Source organism: Saimiri boliviensis, chromosome 6 (assembly GCF_048565385.1).
Source record: "Saimiri boliviensis isolate mSaiBol1 chromosome 6, mSaiBol1.pri, whole genome shotgun sequence".
NCBI lineage: Eukaryota > Metazoa > Chordata > Mammalia > Primates > Cebidae > Saimiri > Saimiri boliviensis.
The window spans coordinates 57180017-57206142 of record NC_133454.1 but is presented as its reverse complement, the minus strand read 5'-3'; the positions used below and the strand labels follow the sequence as shown (position 1 = coordinate 57206142).

At 43.0% G+C, this 26126-nt stretch overlaps 1 protein-coding gene across 3 annotated transcripts in view; it reads right to left on the bottom strand.

Moving 5' to 3' along the window:
• Positions 1 to 380: 380 nt before the first annotated feature.
• The window catches only part of SORL1 (sortilin related receptor 1), a 177232-nt gene continuing 151486 nt past the window's right edge, over positions 381 to 26126 (bottom strand). Inside the window, exons 39-49 of one of the 3 annotated variants that reach the window (XM_039470515.2) lie at positions 23510 to 23592; positions 22190 to 22286; positions 19674 to 19858; positions 15770 to 15889; positions 14262 to 14426; positions 12949 to 13123; positions 11931 to 12037; positions 8915 to 9107; positions 6420 to 6632; positions 4571 to 4668; positions 1946 to 3952 (exon numbers count right to left, since the gene is read on the bottom strand). In XM_039470515.2, the coding sequence (XP_039326449.2) occupies positions 4601 to 4668; positions 6420 to 6632; positions 8915 to 9107; positions 11931 to 12037; positions 12949 to 13123; positions 14262 to 14426; positions 15770 to 15889; positions 19674 to 19858; positions 22190 to 22286; positions 23510 to 23592 (1406 nt within the window). In that variant the 3' untranslated portion in view covers positions 1946 to 3952; positions 4571 to 4600. Of the gene's footprint in view, positions 4669 to 6419; positions 6633 to 8914; positions 9108 to 11930; positions 12038 to 12948; positions 13124 to 14261; positions 14427 to 15769; positions 15890 to 19673; positions 19859 to 22189; positions 22287 to 23509; positions 23593 to 26126 lie in introns of all 3 variants that reach the window. The other 2 variants (XM_039470516.2, XM_039470514.2) reach the window with 2 other exon arrangements.

The following is a 26126-nucleotide window of genomic DNA, read 5'->3' as shown; positions in this document are numbered from 1 at the left end:
CCATTTGCCATCCAACTGCCCATAAGAGGTAGGTGCAGCGCTCTTCACAAGACTGTCTATGGAAACCCGTGGAAGTGCTCTTAGATGCACCACTCATCTGTACTGCTATGCTTTCTTCTCTTAGATTTGAAAATTGCCTTCTTAGCAAACTGTCTCTTAGCAAATGTAGTTACAGCTTTAAGGGAGCCACTTCAGTCATTGTCCCTACAGAATAATTCTGTTTACTTCAAAACAGCCACCACATCTCCTCCTTCCTCAACCAACACAAAGACATCATGTTCTTTGAGGATCCACCATCTGAGACCAGCTTGTTAATAAGGTCTTAGTGTTCTCTCATCCATGAAATCAACATCCCTTTAAAACAGACAAATCAAATGGTGTTTGGAGACTGCGTTAGCCATCTTTATTGCACTCAAAAGAGCAACTCAAGACACGCAGAGACAGTGGATTTTCAAATAGGTGTTTTCTTGACCCAGTTAAATTTTTATTCAGTGAAAAAAGTTGACATTGAGACAAAAATTATCTTAAAATTGTGCAACAATATAGTAAAACCTTCAGCAGAAATCAGTGACTTGGAAACTTATCAAGGCAATTGAAATGATAAATACCTAATTTCACTTTGGAGAGAAACAAGTATACAGTGTTTCACTTTAAATAAGAGCAGAGTAGGCCTTTATTTTGCTGCGAATACTTTTGATTTTGCCTAAAGTTTCTAATAGTTCATAACAAGAGTCTTTAAATGAAAAGTGACATAGAATATCTGAGGATAATGTTCCACTCCAGCGTTCATGCTTATTCCATTTGAGCTATTACACATGAAACTAATACCATTCTTGGGTTATTACTTGTCAGTGATCATTTAATTCATAACATGGCTGCTCAAAATTAGTGGACAGAAACATATATACAACCCATCCTCCCTCAACCCGTTTTCGGTGCTGGTATTCCATCTGAAAACATACTTACTGTCCATGTACCCAAGAGTACATATCTCCTGCTTGCTATCTATTCCATATCTCAGTCTTGCATAGAAAGTAGTCTATATAAACTAAATGCACTGGCTTTTATTACACAAAAAATTTGTACCTGAAAGGCAGCACACACTCCATTTAAGAAAAATAACCTAACAGGAATGTCAAGATACAATCCCAACACAAGATTCTGCACAGAGTTTTAGAGTCAATTCCTAAAATCAACATGGAGGTGATATTCAATTGGATTATGTCTCTGGATGCCTTCTCTAGGGTCCCACTCCACCTGTCTGTGGAAGGAAGAACATTTTCAGGAATTCACCATGACTCTCTTCATGAAGAAGGGACTGACCAAAACTGACAGGACAGGGTTTCCGCCCTAAGGAAGTGTACTGGAAATATAGTCTTACTAGATGGAGTGAATACTGGGTAGGCATCTGAAGGCAGGATTCTCCAAGGGGGAGCGGGTCCTCATCCATAAGGGGCTCACCATACTATTGCTCTCCCAAGTTTCCCCTAAAAGTGGCCAGTTTTGAGAAAGGTTACATATCCTAAATTGCTGAGTATAGCTTAACCTAGTGGGCCAAACATACTGGCAGGAGAGAATAGGCAGCTGTGTGTCCCTTGTCTGTCCCACTCAAACATCCCTGGTGATGCTACCAAAGACAGAACCCCAGGAGTTACTTGTCCAAAAGTCAGAAGTTTCCACCAGTTGCCTAGAATGATAACTAATTACCCAGTTTGTCAAGGTAGCCAGTAGTTCCTGGAGCTTCTCACCTGTCTGGAACTAGGACTGCATAGACATGGGGGCCTCTTCCTGGAATCCTCTGAGAATTCCACTCTCTGACATTTTATCCATTTGCATTTGTATCTCACAAGGCTCAAGGGGCATTTAATACATCCAGGAGTAAAATCAGCTTTCAGAGAAAACTCATAAGCAACCCCCCTGCCCACCAAATTCGAGAGGCCCATCATGGTCCACATAGATGCAGGCATCTGACATTCTAACGTACGCCAAAAGAGAATAAAACCTTTTTCCTGCACAGTGTGAACTTGTGAGGTGGCATCTCCAATAACGTACAGAAACTCCTTCTTCACAAGCAAGCAGGGGCTCCGACTGGTCACAGTGAAGACAGTTATCTGGTCACCTTCAAAGGCTGCTCGTAGTACAAAGCATTTGTTTTCATTTCCTATTGGCACTCCAACCTCTGGATTCTTTCAGACAGCATATATACATGAAATCCCCACAAAGCTATGCAGAGGGAAACAGGAGTGTGTGCTTCAGAAGTTCATAAAAATATACAATTTACATATAGCTGCATCTATCTAGCTTAGTCTTCGGAAACTTAGCTCTTCTGTTTATATAAAATACTCTAGCCCTAAAAGGCTGCTTTTTTTTCAAACAGCACAGTGGCATTTTCCAAGGAGGGGGGTGATGGCCAGTCTACAGTACTATGCACTAAGCATTGGGAGGCACTGGTAGCTAGAACTGGATGCTCGAAATATCTCAAGCTGCCAACTGGAGACATATGCTCTGTAAAAAGGCTTGCCTATGGAATAACTGAAAATAACATCCCAGAGCCTTTTATATCAGCTTTTACAAATGCCACCAAAAAGTTGGCAGAAAAAGAAAAGAAAATACTCTTCCTAGTGGTTCAATTAAATGACTTGCCTCCCACCAGGTTGTTAATGATTCAATTATTTAAAGAGCTTATTAAAGGGGAGGTGGTAGGGCTTAGAGTTTTGAACAAATCTCTAAGGTAATACAAGATAAAGCCAAAAAAATTCCAGGCTTTAAAAAAAATTTTTTTAAAGGAGAGTGACAGGAAACAAGAGAAAATACGCTAGAAGAAGGCTTATTATTACCTCCAGTTATTAAAATGAAATAGAGCCCTACCCATATGGCAAACTAAGGGTTGACAGCTTAAAATGCTCACCTAAAGTACATATATATATATATATATATATATATATATAAATTTTAAAAACTAAAAAATTTAATTGGCTCTTTCTTTGTTTCCTAAACAATCCCTAAGTAGAATGAAACTATATTATCACCCAAGAATGATATTTTTGGTTAAAGGAAACCAAACACTTGTGAGAAGGTGATGCATCACATCTAAGTGGGGATGGAGCTTTACAAAGCTGGCATATAAAGGACATATATTCAGAGACATGACTTTGGAATATTCCCAGACCTCACTGCTTCTCGGCCGAGAGGAAATTCTTCAGTGAGAATTATACAGTACAAGTCACAACGATGCCAGACACTGGTGCCTACAACACTAAGACTAAAGGGTTGGCATCAGCCCATGATGGATTCTACATAACTATCAAGTGGCCATGGTTTGAATACAGGGGTGGCATTTTAAAGGCAGAAGGAAAAAAGCGCAGCTTGTTTTACAGAGAGAATAAATGCACAAACTCCAGTGCTTCTGCTGTTGTTAACTGGATTCAGTAGTCTCAACTTTTTCTCTACCTCTATGAGAGTGTACAGCACTGTCTCTTTAGATTGGTGGGGACTTGGGTGAGAGAGATGGAAGAAAAGAAAAAAAAAGAGAGAGAGAGAGAGAAGGCACTGACCCAATTCAAAATGACTGCATGGATCAGTATGGATTTTTAAGGACAGTAAGTAGCCATCTCAACCCAAAAACATAATTTTACATTGGAGATCCTTCAGTAGTAAGTAAAAACAAAAGATGGAAAATGAAAAAAATGATGTACTATATTGACCAGTGTATGGACCATGGCATAGATCTAAAACTCTCTCCCACAACTAGGGTAAGCTTTTGCAATGACAGTGATGCCAGTATGTAATAAAGCAGTGTTATCATTTTGTAGCTCCCAAAGCCACATCATATACAGAGACACATACAGTAAAATTCCATCAATTAATATACAAGAGGAAGCTGTAGGCTTGCAGGGCTTCCCAAGCTGCGGCTCTGTTTAACTGAAATCCAGCAATGACTCAGCGCTCTCTCCTGCCAAAGACCATTATGTGACACATAAGTGAATAAAAATGGATTGCTTCTGGAATGGCAACAAAAAAAAATGCTTCTGTTCCCACCCCCAACCCTACGGGTAAGGGGCTCAGAACACATGTGGTGTTTGAAGACCACTAAAGCCTGGCCTTACACAGAGTCCCAATAAATTAACAAAATAACATAAAGGAACCTTCCCCTATAATACACCCACACACTTTCCTATAGACTATATCCAAACCAAATTGAACAGCTACGCACACTTTCAAGGAGAAGGGGTTCCACCCATCACTCTCTCGAGGTTTTTATTAAATACATTTCTGTGTCTTAGAAAAATAAAAAGATTGGCCAATTTACTGAACCAAAATTATCTCACAGACTTAAAAGCATGCCCAGCAAGCACAGCTCTGTAAGACTACATTAATGTCAAATCAAAGCAATTTGGTTACTAAAATCAACCTGGTTTGAAGTTCACAGTTGATTACTACAAAGTTTATTCATTCCTTTCTTTCCTTTTTTTTGTTTTTGTTTTTGGCCCATATAAAAATAACGTATTGCAACTCAAAGTGCATCTTTTAAAATAAACCATCAACTATCTTTATCAAATAAAATATTTACACCATTTGGTTTCTAGTGAGGAAAGCTCTTTCAGGCTATCACCATGGGGACGTCATCTGAAAATCCAGTTATCATAGGAGCATCTTCATCATCTTCTCCTAAACACAAAACAGTCAGGCTTTGGTAAGTTCAAACACACTTTCACCGGACCCCACATCCTACCACTTTACCCATCCCTCAACCCTACCACCACACTCTAGCTGAGAAGGTCAACACCACAGCCAGACAGGCATAATAATCTGAAGCCTAGCCCAGCTTCCCACTGTCCCTCCTGGCCACCTTCTCCCCATTGACAGATGCTCACATTTACTTTAATGGTGGTTTGAACTCAGCCAAATACAGAAAACAAAGCTTCTCAGGAGAAGAATCTTATTACCTACTCAAAAGCTAAGTGGCTGGTTTGGATTCTCCAGTTTGACTTATCTATACTCTACATGAGCACAGTGAACTTCAGTGTCTGCTTTCTCTTCTGAGAAACCCAAACTGTTTCTTCAGAACCCAAACTGCTCTGAAGAAAAGGATCTTGGATGGGTTTAAGCATTTTGAGGACAGCTTCCCAGACTAATGTCTGTCCCCTTGTGACCCCTGGTATAATCCTGTGCAACCAAGTGTCGATCAGCACTCAGTGATTATTGCAGGGCATGATGACCAGTTGACTCTTTTTGCCTCCAATAGCAGAAGCAAAGAAGCCACCCCATTCACCCAAGGTACCTGCTTATTAAGCAAGAAAGGAAACTGACAGGGAAGGGGAACAGAACTAATATATGATCAGTGAATGGGAATATACAAATGTCTTTATAAACATAGATAAATAATTATAACTGGTTTATAGAAAAAAATAAACTTGCACATTCTCAGTCATTAGTCTAAGTTTGGGGAAGCCTTGTAACACATCCACTTTATTATATTACTATCTTATGATCTCTATTAGCATTTAGGATTTTCATTGTGCAAGGATTTCAAAAGGGGAAATTTCTTACTTTTTCCCTTGCTATGTGTAAAGACAGGGGTCCCCAACCCCTCCGAGCCAAGGATCACCGGCACTAATACATGGGCTGTTAGGAACGGGGGCCACGAAGCAGGAGGTGTTGGTGATCAGTGAGCATTATAGCCTGAGTTCCGCCTCTTGTCAGATCAGGGCAGCATTAGATTCTCACAGGAGTGCAAACCCTACTGTGAACTGAGCATGGGAGGGATCTAGGTTGAGCCCCCTTATGATGAGAATCTAATGCCTGCTGATCTGAGGTGGAACAGTCTCATCCTGAAATCATCCTCCAGCCTCCCCGCTCCACTGCTGGTCTGGTGAAAAATACTGTCCGCCACAAAACCGGTCCCTGGTGCAAAAAAGGTTGGGGACCACTGGGTTAAGATACATAAAAGAATGGCTGGTGAGGTTACACTAGCAACCAGAAAGAAAAACAGCAAGATGCAAACGGCCTCCTTTGATAGAAGCTGATTGGGAAAGCATTACTTTTTATCTCGAGTTAGGATCTCCAGAGACGTCAGACCTCCAGGTCTGCGAAGGATGAGAGAGGGATCAGATATTCTTAAGGATTTCTTGGTACTTTGGGAGTCAAAATCTGGGGCCTATCCATCCTTCCTGTTTGAGGCAACCTCCCTGTTTCGGGCCAGTATTACATGATCAAAGAGAATATAAAATTTTAATTTAATTAACTTAAAATTTAAAAAGGGCTCTGAATGGTTTAACCGAAAGCCATAGCATCAAACCACTAGCTGATGAAGAGCTTCTCTGTGTCAAAAGAGCAGCTGAAGGTGGGTGTTTCCTAATCAAGCCATTGGCTGTGGGGGTCAGCCCTGGAGGAAGAACCAACTCTCCTGCCCTACTTACCCAGGTCATCCCCAGAGGAGAAGATTGCAGACCCCAGCCTGGAACTGTAGTGGCTGTTGGCAAAGGCAGTGAAGCTGCTCTGCAGCCTCCGGTGCTTCGTGTACAGGATGGCAAATCCCACTCCCAGGCTCAACAGTATCAGGAATAAGATGGGCACTACCACAGCAGCAACATCTGTAGATCTGGCAGACCGCACTGCAGACGCATCTGCACCTGCCAAAGCAAAGTTTCCACCAATGAGCCCACCTGAGGGCAGGAGAACAGACCAGATGATTCAAGGCCCCACCCACCAAAAAAGGCTGGTGATCGCCACAGCTACGAGAACCGCCTGTCTGGTGTGAGACATTTCTGCATGTGCGTGATGCCTGATTGCTTCCCGACTACTTGCCATGAGCTGATAGACCAACAGCCCTGTGCATGCAAATACGGTAATTACATTAGACTCCTAATCACTGCCTTGTTGGTTATTTAGATAATCTCTTGGAAGGGAGACCTTTGTTGGGGTATCAACATTGATTTCATTAGCATTATTACTTAAGACCACTTGTTTGCCTTACATAAGAGGATGTGAAATCAGACCACTAATTAACGAGATTGCAATTATTTCCCCCTACTTGGCACCAAAGTCACTCTGAACTGCAATTACCTGAAGCTCCATTAAGTGATACAAACGAGATTCCTATACCACAATACAAACTTAACAGCTCATGAAGTTTTACGAGGTTTTTCACTTAAGTAAAAAAGAGAGTGGGGGAGAAAAACAACTTCCATATACATTTAACATTTTTTAAAGCTCTTTGCAAAGCCATTTCAGCATTTATAACCTAACAAAGATGGCCCCTTCCTATTGACTTTAACAAACTGGCTCTGTGATGATTCACAGATGATACCACCAGGCTCTAGGGCAAAGCCATCCCCCACTTCCCACCCCACTGGGGTAGGGGCCAGTCTTCTTGAAAGGGGTAGACTTTTCATATTAAAAATCCTAGGAAAAGTCTGAACTTGAAAATGAAACCTAGGAGTCAGCTTCTAGCAGAGGAAACAGAGTGGATTCTCCTTAGTCTAGGGCACCATGAGGAGCTTCGACAGGCTTGGGGTTGCTACCTGGTGTCAGGAGACGTGGCACAAGCCAGGTCTCTGCTTCAGGTAGAAGGCTCTATCGCTACCCAGGCATTCACCCTGACAGGGTATTCATAAAGATGGGCCAGAGAACAACCATTTCTTACAAGCCTAATCTAACAATTCAATATTCGTGTCTGTATTTAAATTTCCTTATCTCCTTGCCAGAAAAAAAAAAAAAGAAAAAGACTCTAGCAACATCTTATTTAATATGTTCCAACCTATTCCAACAGTACAGTGGTAAATGAAGGCGATGTGCTTGGCTGGAGCAGTGAAGAGGAAGCCAGCACAGTGGAGGCTGGGACTCCAGAAATGAGTGTGCTCCCTCCCCAACCCCACTTCCAAGGGGAAGGTGAACATAAAGGGCAAGATGTCACCTAAGAGTCCTTCTACCTGACAACCTTGGTTCCGTTAAGGTGGCTGGAGGGGTCTGCACAGGAATTTTTCCCAAAGTATATTTCACAGGTTGCCAATTAGTTTTGCCTAAAACTAGTATTTCCTCAAAAGAGGAAATGCTAGGTCAACAAGCAAGGGCTTTGCTGGTTTTCGTAGGACCTTCTCACAACCTCTAATTTGCTCTGATTCTCCCAAGGGAAGTGGCAGGCAATGTTTCCGTCTTTTAGTGGGGGGTGCCAAGGATAAATATTGCACGAGATCACACCCTGAGAAACACTATAAGACGGAACATTTAACAACTCTAACACAAGATTTTGGCTTGAGCACTGGTTAGTTCTTGGCTGAGAGTAAATGGAACTAAAAAAGACCAGTGGCAAAACATTTGTTGAAATCCTGGCCAAGCCACCATAATGTAAGCAGACTTTCTGTATGAACGGAGGGGTCCTCTCTTTCACCATTAGCATGGCCCAGCATTGCTATTTCTGTCCGTAAAACAGAGATCCCAGGGCAAATTCTAGTCCTAAGCTGATGCTGAGAGCTAAGATGAAGTGCAGGGGGAGGAGAGTGTGCACTTTAAAATCAGTACGATTTTACATGTAAAATCCATGACAGGGAGATGATCTACTGACCTGGAGACCCACAGGTCATATTAGCATGTTACAGACTCTGAGAAGTCCCACCAAAAACAAACGAAACTCTTGTGAACCTAGTGTTGCCATTTTTAAACAAAGCCTTGTCTTTCTTGAACCTTATATTCAGAATCTGGTCCGCCTGTAATCTCAGCTTCTTGTACCATGTCTAGCTCAGGAAGTATTTGTTAAATACATCACTATCTGATCAAACTGATATATAAATGATATTCTTTGAAGCTGAAAATATCTTCAATGTGTTTTGGAAAGACACATGGTCATCAAACCATATGACATTCTTGCTATTTCCCCAGAACTGGAGCCTGAAAATGGGCAGCAATCACAACTCACCAGACCCCAGCTCATCGTACAGCAGGACGGCAGGCTCCCCACAGATCTGGCTGCCAAAAAGGCATCTTGCTTGGACAGTGAACGTGTAATTATGACCCATCTTCAGGTTGGAAATTTTAAAGAAATTGTCAGTAGTATTCCCAAGGTAAGCGGTGATATTCATGGCACTATCAAACATGTGTATCTCATAGCCCTGCAAACAAACACAAGAGATGGCTCAGGAAGTTGAATATGGAACCTGACAGCCTTTATTACTGGTTCCAGCTTTATGTGAGCTCCTCACTGCAGGCTGCTATAGATGCTAAAGCACTTTGGGTTTTCTCCTTGTTGTTTTTACATTACCACTGAGATACTGGATTCAGGAAATAAAAATGTTCTCATCTCCGATATCTCAAATAACTGCCACCCTTGCCCCCACCACCACCCCTAGAAGCTACATCGTGGAAATGAGAACCATGACCCCCAGGAAAGGCATTTTAACAAAGCCATCCTCAGAGCTGTGCTCAGCAGTCTGCCTGTCTCAAGTAATATTAAATGCCACCAAGAATCTGGACAGTTCTGCTATAGTTTGCCGTAATGGGATTTGACTAATAATAAATCCAGCAATGGGGTGAGAAAGGGGAACTTGCAATTAGAAAAGACAGGATATTTGTCCCCAGAACAATACGTAGGAATGACCTTGTCGGCTCACTTCCTGTCTCCCTGCTCTCTAGCTCCTCCTGAGCTGACCTCAGCATCCCAACAACCTGGCCTTGACATCAGAAGCACTTCAGCCGGCTCAGGCCCCTGTTCACTGGAGGAGAGGATGAAATGTCTTCCTAGTTAGAGCCCTGGACTCCTGTGCTGGGAAAAGTCACCGTTGGGACAGCCCTGGCCCAGGATGCTAGCTGGGATGAGAGACCTGACTTGTCTGCTGATCTCCAAGTATTCCAGTGTCAAAGCTACTGACACTCTCCACCTTCCCCCCAGAAAGACTCCATCTCTTATCTCTAGCCACATATTGGGCCCCCAGCATAACCAGAGTCTCATGATCTCAATACCACTGACCTGCCTATTCCTGATGTGGTTTGGCTGTGTCCCCAACCCAAATCTCCTCTTGAACTGCAGCTCCCATAATTCTCAGGTGTTGTGGGAGGGACACAGTGAGATAATTGAATCATGGGGGTGGTTTCCCCCATACCATTATCGTGGTGGTGAACAGTCTCACAAGATCCAATGGTTTTATAAGAAGTTTCCCCTTTCATTTGGCTCTAATTCTCTGTCTGCTGCCATGTAAGACATGGCTTTGCTCCTCTCTGCCTTCCACCATGATGGTGAGCCCTCCCCAGCCACGTGGAACTGTTAGTCAATTAAATCTCTTTCCTTTATAAATCACCTAGTCTTGGGTATGTTTTTATCAGCAGTGTGAAAATGGACCAATATAATTCTTTGAACTCCCTGTCAGGGGAAGGGAAGAAAGACATGCTCTGCCTATGCCAGACCCTCCACTAGGAACAGAATACTAACCTAGAACCTTAAGCTAAGAGCAGGGCTCCAGCCACCCAGGAAGGATCCCCTAACGGCGACTGCCTGCCAAACTGAGATTCCCAATAGCTGCCCAGAATCCCATCCCCACATTCTTTTCTATAAGCTAGCAATTATTGCCTTCGACCTAATATATATTTGATGTCAATCATTTGTAGAATAAAGATTATAAAGAAAATAATTTAGATGATACAATATCAACCACCCATCCGTTATTTAACCCATCCTCTTCTGTTCGGCATGTTGGCTGTTTCCTCTTTCTTGCTGTCATAAATACTATACATAAATTCTTCACGCACATTGTTTCTTTAGAGTAAATCCCACAACTGCTGGATCAATGGGTACAAACACTTAAACATTGTTGATAGATATTTCCCAAGTGCCTTACTTAAGGTTGAACCAATTTATATTCCCAGAATGTTTACTTCCCCGACTATTTTTCAAATCGGCTATACTTGTCCCTGCAAATCTTTACCAATTTAATATGGGAGTGCTACCTCTTTGTTCTTTAAGATTAACGGTGATGTTGACCTTTTCTCCTTTTGTTTACTGTGGTGGAATTTTCTGCTTTGTTACACGTATCTTCTTCAAAATTAGAATATTTCCATTTTGAATTTACTTGAAAGCTTTCCTTATATTTAAGGATTTTAGCCATTTATATGCCATAGCTACAAGAGTTACAAGAATTCTCACAGATTGTGTGGTGAGAATTTTCCAATTTTAATTTCACTTGCTTTGGCATCACACAGTGACTGTTTAGAACCCGTGGCTCTTTGCCTATGCTGCACCTCCAGGTAGCCGTAGTTGATTCAACACATTTCTATTTCGCTAAGACTTTGCTGTCACTGGGGCCAACCCAGCTTTATTCAAGAATCTGTCCACCCTTAGGTAGTAAATCTACTCCCAGGTCTCACTCCCCTTCCCCTGTCTTTTGCTGTGAATACTCTATTGATCTACCAATAGCAAAACAAAACCAAACCAAGGTGTTCTTCATAAGCGAGCACAGTATCTTCAAATATCTCCTGCTCCCTCTAATTTATCTGGGAAGAGAATGCTGAGATGCCAGGTTGAGAGTGCAGCTCAGCTCAGCTCCTAGTACTGAAGCCACAGTCAACACCCTCAGCATGTGTGGAATAGGCAGGACTCCTGTTCCACTCCTCAGGTTCAACACATTGAGACCCAGTCCAGCTGTAGCTTCTGCAGGAAGCACAGCAAGGCCTCCAGCCCATATCTCTTTCTTCAGGGGAAGACAAGTCAGGATTGAAAAGTGCTTAGTGCAGAGATTCTCATCTTTAATGGGCAGTATACACATTTCGCTAATTAGCAATCCCACCGAAAATGGTCCTTTAATTCTCAAGTTCACATCCATGCCCTGTTCTTTTTCTTTTTTTTTTTTTACACTATCTATGCCAGCACACTGTTAATGAGCTCATCTTTGAAACAGCATTTCAATTAAATTTCCAAAGTCATTGAGAATGAGGGAGCAACTTACCCTGCTTTCATTAAAATGCTTTTCCTTTAAAGCCAGACTTTTCCAAAACAAAAGAACATGGTCATTTTCTGTTATGATTTTTAAGGCATCAGGCGCTGAGAGTGAAACTGAAAATTAAAGATGAGATGGAATGCAGTTAGTGGATATACATTTGAAACTCCATTTTCTTGTCTGTCAAAGAGAGATTGAATAATGCTAACTTTAGAGGGCTGGGTTATGGAAGAAATAAAACACATAGACTACTGAGTACGGAACCTAGCACGTGGTAGAAATTCTTTATTGGCATCTCTTTTGTTGTTGTTGTGACATCTTTAGCCACGAAATTTGGACGGTACTTAATTTAACAGCCCTTGTGCCCAAGTGTGTACCAAAAAAATGGGGTAGGGTGGTGGTGAGGAAGGAATGGGATGGGATAAAGAGTTCTGTCTGGAGTGACAATGGTGCATGGCCCAGGCCCACGGCACACCACCGGCATAAACGGGGCTGGGCCTCTATTACCCAATATATGAACTCCCAATAATACCTGCTGCTGTCTGAGTAACTGAGCTTACTATCAGTTTTCTGACCTTCAGCCTGACTGCCCTTTGATCTACTGCCCAGCTATGGGTCTCCCTCCATTTCAACAGGTCAGATGGCCGCAACGGACCATTGAGAACCTGTTATCCAGATCCTCAGATAGAATATTTGGTCTTAGCGGTAACAATTCACTTTTATTTCCTAACTCCCTTGGGCATCCCTCCTCTTTTCCTTTAGTAATATCAAAACAATCGAGGGGAGTTAAAAAGACTTAGAAAATATAGAAAATGACAGCCACTCCCCAGCCCACTGTGCCCTGGTCACCATGCTGCAGCCCACACACCAGAGCCTCTGCACTGCTCTGCCCCTGTAGGGATACTGAAGGGCAGCGTTTGCACTTCCTGTGAAACTCCTAATGAAAAGTCTGTGTCTGGAGGTCTAGCAGCACAGCACTGTGGGCACTTGGCTGTGCGAGAAGACCTCTAACCTCTCTCCCGCTTACCTGTGGTAATTTTTATGCTGGAATCTTTGCTCATATTCCCCAGTTGGACAATGATGTGGTATTTCCCGCCAGGTTCCAACTTGTTAAGGGTGTATTCCACAGTACTGTTACGGGATTTTACTTTGTAGCTCCTGTCAGTCTTTCTTATTAGATCTTTAACTGCAATTGCATACAGCTAGGACCAAAAAAGAACATCTGAATAATAATCAGAAACTTGACATTTTTCACTCTTTCCCATAGTGGACAATGTAGTATATTAATAGCTGTGACCCACAGCAGCAATAGTTTGAGTCCCTAAGTCTATCTGACTCCATTCTTTGGAAAGCCTTTGGAGTGACCAGGTCCAACCTGAAAACAACTATTCACTCAGAGAATTGCACATAGAGTCATCAGTTAAAGTTTTTTTAAACCCTCTAGGGAAGGCTGCATTTATCATGGCACCAGCAGATAGGTTGGAACAAGAAAGAAAATCCAAACTCCGTACTCAGCTTCTGTATCTGCACCACTGCAATAGTTCATGGATGCCGTCGGTGGAGAGAGAAAACGAACCCAAGTGTTCAACCTTGGTTCTACAGGGCACGGCTCTACTTCCTTTCTCCCAGGTTGCTTCTATGTATAGCGGGGGAAGGGGAAAATAACCAGGGCGTGTAGTAAGGGCAACAAATTCAATCATGAGGAAGAAGTGCAGAGTTGAGAGGCGTATTTGCAACTGAGCAATTTAAACCAACCACCGCTGGATGAAGTGGACGGAGAGCAGAGGTGAGAGCAGCCCAGAGCAAGGTTTTGTTTTTGTTTTTGTTTTTGTTTTAAATATCTACGCTCCTTCTTTTAAAGAGCCATCAGAAACTTTTTGTAAGCGTCCACACACAGTAAATACTGCAGTTGTTAAGGGACAGATAGTCTCCACCACAACAGCTCTTCTGGTCATTGCACAAGAGCGGTAAGACATAACATATAAACAAATGGGCATGACTTGGTTCCAACAAAACTTTATTTAAAAAAAAAAAAAAAAGGTGTGTTTGGCCTGCAGGCCTTTGTTGATCCCTGTGTGAGAGGGTCAAGGAAGGAAATGTGGGCAGCAGAGAAGAAGGAGCAAAAAACCACAATGGCAGCTGGGAATAACGGAGAAGTGCCAGCTAAGAAGAGGTCCCTATATGGGCCCCATTTTGGCTAGACAGAAATGGGAGAGAGACCTCCTGCTGAGCACCAGAAACCAGGTCTGGGTTTCTTGCCCCATTAGAGGACCCTCTTCCAACCCACCCTATCCAAACCATGCCAATAAACAAAGGGGCTTGGGAGCCCAGCCCACTCACCAAGTCCTGGTCAGGAGAGTCATATGGTGATTCCCACTTGATGACCACTGAGGTTTTGCCCATACGAACCACATGCAGGTGACGGGGTGGAAGCCTGCTGTCTGGGATCATCTTCACTACAACGTAGTCAGAGGAAGGCCCTTGGTAGGGTACCACTACCCGGACCTAAAGCCCCAGCACACACATAGGAAAAAAATATATCACAGCCTTTTGCAATCTTTATTAAAAAATTTTTTTCCAAAAAAAATAATGACAACAATTAAAATTCAGTTACCAAAAAAAGAACATAAAATATAAAATAATTTCCACCTTTCCTAGATCATTTTCCAAGAGGTACCACCAATAAAAATTCCTCGTGCTTCCTTCCAGAAATGCCCTATGCATACGTAAGTACAGATATGTATGTACATGTACACTTACACATACAAGCATGGGTGTGTACATATGGCCTATCTTCCTCAAATATTTTTTATACAACTGAGAATATAGTATACATATGCTCTTGGCTTCTTTCATTTAATAATACAGCTTAGAGATTTTTCCATCTCAGTACATTCAGAGTTGTTGTATTTCTTATGAATGGCTATCCTGTGTTCCATTGCATGGTTAACCAGTCCTCTCTTGATAGACATTTGTTTCACACCTTTCACTATCACAAGTAATAATAGCGTACCAAGTATCCTTCTCTATACATCTTGGCACACACATAAAAGTATGTAGGCTAAATTCCTACAAGTGGAACCTGATAAAAATTTTTGATTTATCTATACTTGTGACCATTTGCCGAGTTATCAATCTTCCATAATGGAGCTGCAGTTGGTGAAAGTATCTGTTCATTCTGTATTTCAAGCAAGAACCTGATGATGCTTATGAAGAAGAAGAGGAAGTTGCCTCTCGTCACACACATTGATTCTAGAGTCCAGGTATGTGAGCTCCCCAGGTGCTGGGTTGAGACCAGAGCCCAGGACTTAAGACATCCCTTAAAAAAATGAAATGGTGGCCGGACGCAGTGGCTCACTCCTGTACTCCCAGCACTTTGAGAAGCCGAGGCAGGTGGATCACCTGAGGTCAGGAGATCGAGACCATCCTGGCCAACATGGTGAAACCCCAACTCTACTAAAAATACAAAAAAATTTAGCTGGGCATGGTGGCACATGACTGTAGTCCCAGCTACTCAGGAGGCTGAGGAAGGAGAATTGCTTGAATTCAGGAGGTGGAGGTTGCAGTGAGCTGAGATCGCACCATTGCACACCAGCTTGGGTGACAGAGTGAGACGCCATCTCAAAACAAAACAAAAAACAACAACAACAACAACAAAAGTTTAGCCAGGTGTGGTGGCACAAGCCTGTGATCTCAGCTACACAGAAGGCTAAGGCAGGAGAACTGCTTGAACTCGGAAGGCGGAGGTTGCAGAGAGCTGAGATTGCGCCACTGCACTCCAGCCTGGAGACAGAGTAGGACTTCGTCTCAAAAAAAAAAAAAAAATTGAAGTGGTACAGGAAACTTACCAGAAACAAATACTGCTCATCCTTACTGACAATGACTGTCTTGTTGTGGAGAGAAGTAGTCAAGCTCTTCGGATTGCGATAGAGGTCAAGAAAGGATGTGGCATAGAAAATCCCATAAACCTGGTAAAAGCAGAGAATGGAAGAGGACATCAGCTCATGGGCCAATGACCTCATTTCCTTGAAATACCCAATTTAAGACCCTGGAACTGCTTCAAAAGAGCTCAGAGAGAAGTATTCATTCAACATTGATTACATTTACAGCATTTACAGAGAAGGCACTTGGGCCAGGCACTGCATGTAGACTACAAAAATAAATATGATGTGGTCTCTGTCCTCAAAGAGCTCATTCTGGAGGATAGGCAGGCAGAGAAGAAAAACATACATCATTATAAGTAACAAATGGCAAACACAGAGTATTAGATGCTACACCAGAAACCCACACGATGAGCCAGGGAATGGAGGTGCTATTAAAGAGGGGGTGTCATTCTACCATTGGCAGTATGGATGTGGGCTCCAAGGGTAAGTGCTGAGTTCCAAGGAAGGTCATGGGAGCTTGCGGAGTGGGTGTGAACACCCCAGGAAGTGTGTGGAGAGAGGGAAGGAGGGCAGATACTGCTGGCTGTCCAGCAGGTACCCATCCTCCCTTTCTTCCTCAGAGTTCTGGTTCTTACTGAGAATTGCTGCCTGGAAAAAATCTATACTGCGCACCTCCCTAAGCTAGGAGAGGCCAGACAAGGAGCTTCCAGCCATGGAGATGCAGGCAGAAGTGTCACACAGAAAGCCTTAGGAGGGCTCATTACAACAGAGGGAGGAGCCTTCTTTCTGCCACCTGGAATACAGATCATGATTGCAGCACCAGGAAGCCTCTTGGACCATAAGGTGAGCTTGACGATGCATGCCACAGACTGGAGACGACAGGGCTCAGGTGCCCGACCAAACCATGCCTCTGCAGCAGAAGCCTTGCACTGCTAAACTCTAAGCTTCTTTTAACTGAGAGAGGAGATAAACTGTTCAAAGCCACTGCTACTGTCAGTTCCTTTGCTCCATGCAGCCCTGCATAATCCTAACTGCTAAACATTGGAAACTCAGGGAGTTTAAAGCAGGGAAGTGGCAATGAGATGAAGCTTACGGCAGCTAAGGGAGTTTATAACCGGAGGGTGGGAGCTGAGGACGCTTTCATTGTAAGGCAGAATCAAAGAGCATTTTCTCCAAGAGTTATGTGCACAGGTAAGACAGGGACTTGAAGAGAACTGCAGGAGCTGCAGGAACCATGGGATGAACGGGAACTGAGCAGGATCTGCAAAGGGATTTCCAAGTCCAGGCAACAGAGTGACTTTCTCCAACACTGCTCAGCAGCTGTGAGAACTAAGCTCTAATGTTTTTAATCTTGCCGCAGGAACTGAGCAGGATCCGCAAAGGGATTTCCAAGTCCAGGCAACGGGGTGACTTTCTCCAACACTGCTCAGCAGCTGTGAGGACTCAGTTCTGATTTTAAAAATCTTGCCCAAATTCCTATCTAAGGGGTCTGGGAGAGTCACGCCTTACAATTTATAAATTCTCATCAGATGAGTTTTATTTAATCCCATATATCGTGACTTACTTTCTAACTTGACTCTGGCATAACATTATGAGACTAGGAAGAAAATAAAAATATTTTACCCCAAAACATGCTTCTTCATCATATTTTGAAATGGCCCTGCAAAGCTGTCCTTTACGGGGGAAAATGCACATCTGTAAAGAACCTCTATTAACATAGCGAGATCTTTCTCTTCCAGGCCTTCCCAATGCTAAAGACATTAACTAAAGTCTTGCACCTTTGAAAGATGTGGATAGGAAACATTTGCCATCTACTGTCTCTAAGGGCAGCCACCGTAAGACTTCAAAAGAAACTTGGTCTCCACAGTCTTTCATTTTAACCTGAACATTTCCTTTCTGTTGATCTAAGGTCTTTAGATAAACTCAACCAATTATCAACCAGAAATGTTTAAATTTACCTAAGCCTGGAAGCCCTCCCTTCCTTGCACCCACTTTGAGTTGTCCCGCCTTTCTGGACCAAACTTGTGTATTTCTTAAATGTATTTGATTGATGTCTCATGCCTCCCGAAAATGTATAAAACCAAGCTGCACCATCTTGGCCATCTTGGGCACATGTTCCCAGGACCTCCTAATGGCTGTGTCACTGACCATGGTCACTCATATTTGGCTCAGAGTAAATCTCTTCAAATATTTTATAGTTTAACTCTTTTGTTGACAGCTGAAAAAAAGGACAGATGGGAGAGCACAGACGGAGAAAGATGAAGAGAAGCCCCGAATGGGGCCTCGCCTGGGAGGAGGCAGGAAAGAAGTTTAAGGGACTCAAAGGGGTCCCAAAGCAAATGCAAATGGAGCTTCAATGCATGAGATGGGAATAAGCCAAGTGAGGGCTCAGAGCACAGAGGCAGGATGACTTCACTGAGATCAAGGCTGGTGACTGTCCTGGATGGTGTGTCTCTGGACAGGAAAGGGGTCCACAGAGCCACTGGAGCCAAGGGATGAGGGGTTCCCATATGCACAGTGAAAATGGCACTTTTCACAGTGAACAGAAAAACCATGAGTGTTGCCAGGGTCTTCAGTGAACTAAAGACGGGCGGAAGTACAGAGCTTCCCACTGGTGATCTCATTTGCATTCTCACCTCTGAAAGCCACCATAAGTGTGACCAGTGCATGAGCTGCTGGGATGAGGGGCAGGAAGGCTCTTCCAACTTCACACACAATTAGAGACCCTAAATCAAGTCAGGCTTCAGTGTTTTATGCAATTGCCTGACTCTGGACAGATAGCTGGGGGGTGATGAGGCGGTCATGCGCTGCTGGGTATATAAATGAAAAGAAAGGGCGCTTTGTGAGTAGACTCAGCTTCCAGGTAAGAGCTCCAGGGATGGCTCAGGGTTTCTCCTCACCGTCTCTGCCTCAGCATCAGGTGCTGGGACATAGAAAAGAGCAGAGCCAAACCTGAGCTGAAATTCAGTCTACTGCTTGTGGGAGCTTCAACTCTGGCAAGTTACTTAGCCTCACTGAGCCTTAGTTTCCTCGCTGGCAAAATGGGAGTATTTACCCACAGAATCAATGACAGGAATAAGGGGGAGAATATGTTTATCGGGTTTCGTATTGTTTCTGGCATACACTGGCTGTTCAGTAAATCTTACTTCTCCTTCCTTCCTTCTTCACTGATTTTACGGACAGTTACTTACAAACTTTGATTATTTCCCCATGAATCAGCCCTGTGCCAAATGCACACTGAAGATATCCTCAGAAGATAAGACATAGGCTGCTCATCACTAAGGATTTACTAATTCCTGACTATAAATTTAGTTCTATATCCTTTTCCATTGAGAAAATCCAGAAAACAATCCTTCCCTTCGAGAAATTTACAAACTAGTTAGGAAGGTAAGAGTAACAGACAGAAATTATCAAACAGGGTAAAACTGTAGTTAATGAAACATCAAGCTATATGGAACCAACTATAAATATATTAGGAGTTCATAGGGAAAGAGAGCAACAAGAAGGGAGGATTTTCCTGCATAGCAGGAGGAGGGAAGGACTCCAAGGAAGAGAAAGAGCGTAAGCCAAGTGCAGACGCAAGAGGGGGATGAAAGTGCCAAGAGCCTTGGGACGATCCACCTAAAAGCAAAGGGGACACACTGGAGAGGGGTGGAAAGTGAAACACCAGACTCAAAAAGGAGCACAGATCTGATCATAGTGAATCATAATGCACATATGAAAACAAAGAAAAAGGAAAGATCTATATCAAGTGCAGCAGGGATACTGGAACATTTGCAAAAGAGAGAAGAGCCCTGGAGTTGTGTGGTGGCTTAGCATTAGGGGAGAGTCCACACTCGCCTTGTGATAGTCATTCTGGCTGACTCACCACATTCCGGGGGCCGGTCCAGGTACATTCCACTGCAGTCTGATTGATGGCTTTGGCCTTGAGGCTAGGTGCTGGTGGGCGAACCCCTCTGGTCATGACATGCTCAAATGCCAGAGGGCTATCCCCCAAGTCAGTCTTGGCCCAGGCAGAAATCTCATAGGACGTATGAGCTGTCAGATTGCCAACTGTGAAAACAGGAAAAGGAGATTCCAGGAGGAAGTTTGGGGGTGTGAGTCAAGGATGTGTCTTGATATACGCATTCTTTCTTTTTCTTAATAGTAATCTCTTGATTTAAATGAGTCCCATGTGCTGTAAGACTGTCATTAGATGACAAATTCATTCAACGTTTATGTACTGATGATGACTCTATGTAACACACTGCATAGGCACTGGACAATTTTTTTAAAGCTGGCCATCCACGGATATCAGTTGGTACAACGCTCCTGGAAGCCATCTGGCCTTGTATAACAAGAACCTTGAAAATCATACCCTTCAATCCAGTTATCCCATGAAGTCAGAGAAAGACTCAAAAGTGTGTTTAACAAGGATCCCCATCACAGTGTTACAGTCGGAAAAAACTGAATATAATTTGATTGCCCAGTCACAGGATAATAAATAATGCGCATTCCATGAACTACTGTACAGGCAATAAAAGTTGTTTCAAAAATATTTAATGACACTGGAAAATTGTCACAATTTTATGTTAAGTGAAAAAGGCAGAAAACAAGACTATTTATGGCATTATTCTGATTTTAGAAAAAGGATATAAAGAGGTCAATTTATGGAAAATATATATAAGAAGATATCTGATACGTGAATGTGAAAACATAGGCAATTTTAATTTTCATTACACTCTTTTTGTTCTCTTAATTTTCTGAAACAAACATGTATCCACTTTCTAATCAGGGGAAATGTTATTAAAACTAAAAGAAAAGCGACAGGGGGAGGCTATGCCTCTGGAATCGGAAGGACTGGTGTTTAAGGCCTGACTCTATACTTTGTGATTGTATAGCCTTGGGTAAAGTATTTAAACTCTCTATTTCCTTGTTTGTAAGATGGAGAAAAAAATAACAGCACTTACAGCAGCTGCCGGCTTGCAGGGAGAAATAAAGAAAATGCTTATAAAGCGCTTGCCATAGCGCCTAGCACTGCGCTAGCCCTAATAGATTTCAGACAACAGCTAGCTAAGACTTCTGCTCCTGGCTCTGCCAGTTCCTACTGGGGCAACACGGAGGCCATGAGACCACAGGCGTTGGAGTTAGAAAGATGTGGGTTCCAATCCTGTCTCTGCCACCATCTGAGTATGACTTATTCTTTTAACTTTAGCTTTGCTTCTGTAAAGTGGGCATACCTCACAAAATTATAATCGGGGGGATGTAAACAATATGCATAGAATGCCTGTGTAAATTCTTGCACACGGTAGGTGCTCAATGGGCAAGAGTAAAAATAACACCTCCTTGGGCACCTTGTAGACTTTCAGTTAAAAAAAAAAACAAGTAATAGGCTGGACGCAGTGGCTCACGCCTGTAATCCCAGCACTTTGGGAGGCTGAGGCAGGTGGATCACCTGAGGTCAGGAGTTCGAGACCAACATGACCAACATGGAGAAACCCCATCTCTACTAAAAATATAAAATTAGCCAGGTGCGGTGCCACATGCCTGTAATCCCAGCTACTTAGAAGGCTATGGCAGGAGAATCACTGGAACCTGGGAGGCGAGGGTTGCAGTGAGCCGAGACTGTGCCACTATACTCCAGCCTGGGCAGCAAGAGTGAAACGCCATCTCAAAAAAAAAAAAAAAAAAGAAAAAAAAAAGCCATAATGAAACATTTGTAGTCTCTATTTTACAAGGCTATAACAAGGACTAAATAAAAACGTGATTGAAAGTACTGCACAGTCTAGAAGATGAAGACAGGAAAAAGCTTCCATGTCATTCTCAACAGTTACAGGCAGCTTTTGCCACTTAGAAATTAATTAAAATCTGTCCTTTAGCGCATGTTTAGACCTAGGATTTTACTGACACTTACTGCTGGTACATATGTAACAGGGACTGGACCACTCCTCCCTTAGCTTTTTGTCCATTCCACCAGTTAACACGTATTTCCTGAATGCCAGTTATGCATAAGGCCTTCTGCTGCCTCTCAGGAGCAATGGAGGAGTGAACCAGACTAGGGAAGAGAGACAGGGAACTGCATCTAAGAACTCATTCTTTTGGAAATCAAAACTCATCTGCAGAGAGTCAGTTTTGCCTCTGTCCAATTTTCCTCCCTGTGGCCCCCAACTCCCATTAAGGGTCATGAGGTTAGAGGAGGGCTCAAGGGGCCACCGAGTGAATCCCTTTGCCGAGGGTCAGCAGCACACTTAGAGGATCCTCAGTGGACAAGAGCCTGTCAACGTAGAAAGGCCTCCAGAGAATACCTCCCCTTCCCTGACAACCCCAATCAAGTTCTACAGCGCGAAAGTGTCAGTCCAGCCTCACTCCTTCCTGTTCACACACTGGCCAGCACCAAGGTGTTACCTTTGTGTGACAATATGCTTCCTCGGAAGTTCAAAGTTCTCCTCTCTTGCTTGTGGGTGTCAAATGCCCAGTAAAGGTTCACCACGTAGCCATTCACCTGCCAAGAACCAAAAAGCATGTTAGATGAATAGCCGGTCACAGGATACACCAAATACAAAAGGCAGGATTAAAAATACACCCTCTTTCTGTTGTTTTCTTGGGTATCTCATTTCTTAAACAGGTTGTTTTTAAAACTTTTTAAACAAGTTCTGTTAGTGCTGCCATTTGCTAATATTTAGTTATATTCCACCTGCTTCTAAAAACAAACATGAGCCCTTTATAATTTGTAGACTCAGTGAAACAAAAAAGGAAATGCAGAATGAAAGGACGAGAACCAATTAATAAAGGTAGAAAGAGGAAAAACCGGAAAGATGATTATGCTATGGAAATTAAGGATAAATCCTTGCAGTCCAATCCATACAAAACAGGCCGGGTAGATTTCACTGTCTAACTACAGAAAATACATCCACATGTCAGGAAAGACCACCTTTTCTAAGGCCTGAGCTCGTAAAAGAATTTGATCTAAAGAACTTTAAATATAGGACAACAAACAAAAATATTTTCAAAATGAAAGACTATAAGACAAGAAACACATATGGCCATTTCTTATATCAACCCATTCTGAAGCCAAGGGCATGACACTAAATGGTAGCTAAGTAAATGGCACAAGGACTCTGAGGGCTGCTTGCCCCACCACAACTTCGTCGGTGCAGAGGATGCGAGGAGGGACAGGTAAGAAGCAACACGCAACACTATGGAAAGTGGATCTCAGCCTGAGGAACCACATGGGCACAGACAGCAATGGTGAAATCCGCTACGCAGATGGGCCAATAGAGGGGACAGTGGTGCTGGAAGAGGAAGATCTTAGGTGGACAGAAAGTGGATATGTCTCCAAGGTATTCAATTCTCCCACAAGAAGGTTATTCTTCCACTGTGAGCACCTCAGCATTAGCGCTTAGCACCAGGAAATCCAATAAAGCTGAAAATTACAGGGCATACATATTCTGTTAACACCAACTCTTTATTTGCACTGTAGCTGTGAACCATTTAATTATATGGTTAAGGGAAAACAAAAGGCACCAGGCTGAGGCAGAATAATTACGTGCGAAGACTCAAGTTGTTCTTTGTGGGGGAAGGAACCACCCTAGTTCTGGTATTTTAGCTCCACTAGATCAAGCCGTTCGTTCTTCTTTCCCCCCTCAGTCCTACTGTGCTATGTCCTTTCAGTTCCCATACAAAATAAAGCCCCATCCAGCTGCTGGTTTGAAATCCCCACATTACCTTGATATCACTCTCCACAGTCAGGGTGAAGCTTAGGTAATTTTCACCATAGCTGTCAATGTGGATATCTGGTGGTGGGATCACTGAAAACAAAAAGGAATTCAAAAACAGAAACCAAGTGATGAAAATCGAGGAAGGAAGGACTTAACAGTTTTCAGCTCAACAGACAAAGCCATCATTCAGCTGGGGAAGAAAGGGTATTTCTTTGGCGGCGTTCCTCATCTATCTCTTTCACCACTGTTTTCCTGAAGCTAAGGTCGGTCCACAGTTGCTTGGTCAACACAAAAGTATCTGGCTCAGTCAGCTATCCTGGCAATTAGGTCAGGCAGAGAAGTTCCATTTTGTAAAGGTCCCAGAACAGCCCAGCTTCAGCCTGGTTCTTAAAGGCACAGGGACGATTCACCACAAATGGCATCTTTTTTTTTCTGTATATGTATTTTATTGCACTTTAAGTTCTGGGGTACATGTGCAGAACATGCAAGATTGTTGCATAGGTACATACACGGCAATGTGGTTTTCTGCCTCGATCCCCCCGTCACCTATATCTGGTATTTCTCCCCACGTTATCCCTCCCCAACCTCCCTACCCCTTGCTGTCCCTCCCCTATTCCCCACCAACAGACCCCAGTATGTGATGCTCCCCTCCCTGTGTCCATTTGTTCTCATTGTTCAGCACTCATTTATGAGTGAGAACATGCGGTGTTTTTCTGTTCTTGTGTCAGTTTGCTGAGAATGATGGTTTCCAGCTTCATCCATGTCCCTGCAAAGGACACGAACTCATCCTTTTTTATGGCTGCATAGCATTCTATGGTGTATATATGCTACATTTTGTTTATCTAGTCTATCATTGATGGGCATTTGGGTTGGTTCCAAGTCTTTGCTATTGTAAACAGTACTGCAATGAACATATGTATGCATGTGTTTTTATAACGGAATGATTTATAATCCTTTGGGTATATACCCAGTAATGAGATTGCTGGGTCAAATGGAATTTCTATATCTAGATCCTTGAGGAATTGCCACACTGTCTTCCACAATGGTTGAACTAAGTTACACTCCCACCAACAGTGTAAAAGCATTCCTATTTCTCCACATCCTCTCCAGCATCTGTTGTCTCCAGATTTTTTAATGGTCACCATTCTAACTGGTGTGAGATGGTATCTTGATTGGCACTAACAAAGTCCCATCAATCTCAAGTCCTTTTGGAAGGCTGACAACGAGATAAATCATACATTGTAAACATGTGTGTGGCAAACTGAAAGAATGTGGCCTCTGGAATCTGGCAGACTTGAGTTCGAATTCCTGTTCCGGCTGCTGTGTAACCTGGGCAAGTTACTTATCTTCCTGAGATGTTATCTGCATTTCGCAGAGCTGGGAAGGTTAACCAAAATAATGTATGCATGGTGCCTAGCACTCAACTGATACTCTCTTTCTCTCCCTTTCCAGTACAGCCTCACATATGGCTGACTAAGCAACTAGAAACCAACTGATGCTCTCGAAAAGATGGGAGCTCAAGCTGAGAGCCGAGGGGACAAGGAGGAAGTGGCCAAGGAAACCACCCTTCTCAGTTCCGCCAATGAGTGCTATGCTTGTCATCTGGAAGTCTGCCCACCAGAAAGCTGATGGTGCTTACCCCAGCATGATCTAAAAGAGCTCAATGGATCAACATTATCAGAAGGGATTATTTAAATGACAACTTGCCTATTAGACTCTCTGCACATATGCCCCTTCTATAGACTGGGCAAGAGACATTCAAAGGAGGACGTAAGATTTGGTGGCAAAAGAGATGTCAAAGTCCGAAGAGGTCTGTCCAGATGATCAATCACATAATAAAACTAGGCTTCAGGAAAATGCAATAATCGGAAGAAGAAAGGATATTGGAAGCTTCGGGCGGCCAACCAGAGCACAACAGTGTGGGTGCCGCGTACGGTAAAGCTGACTTGAATTACAATTATGGCAACGATGGACAAGTCACAACCCACTCCAAACCCCAGTTTCATTGGCTATACAATAAGGATAAGGATACTTATCTCATAGGATTCACAAGGATTCATAAGAGATCAATTCATGAGCAACAATAGCACGGTGCTTAGGGTATAAGAAGTGCTCAGGGAATGGTGGCTTTTCTCATTGTCATCACTAATCCACTACATTCACCAATTAACCTGGCGCATCCGCTGATGCCGCTGCTGTCTTTGTCCTTCATCTTCTTACTTTATTACAATACCAGGTCACAGATATTTCTCAACAAATACTTTTTAGATGCAGCAGACCGCCACCTTCTGTACAAATCCTCGCCTAAATATATGCAAGGAGCTGAGATTCATCAAAATCACAGAAAAGAAGATAGAGAGAAGAAACCACCTACAGAGATTTTCAAACGCAATTGTGACTTGTGCCTTTGGAATTCAAGATACGTGTTTTTAGTTGATATTCCAACATCCCTTCTTCTTGGTATGTGTGGTCAGTGTTCTGAAACAGGTTCGGTAGAGAGAAATGATAAAACAATAAAAACTCTAAGAGAGTGTGAATTCAGCAGGCTTTCTCTAATACCTGCAAGCATTCAGCTCCAAAGACCGTCTGGTGGCACTACGTTTGGCTGCCTTGGGCCCTGATCT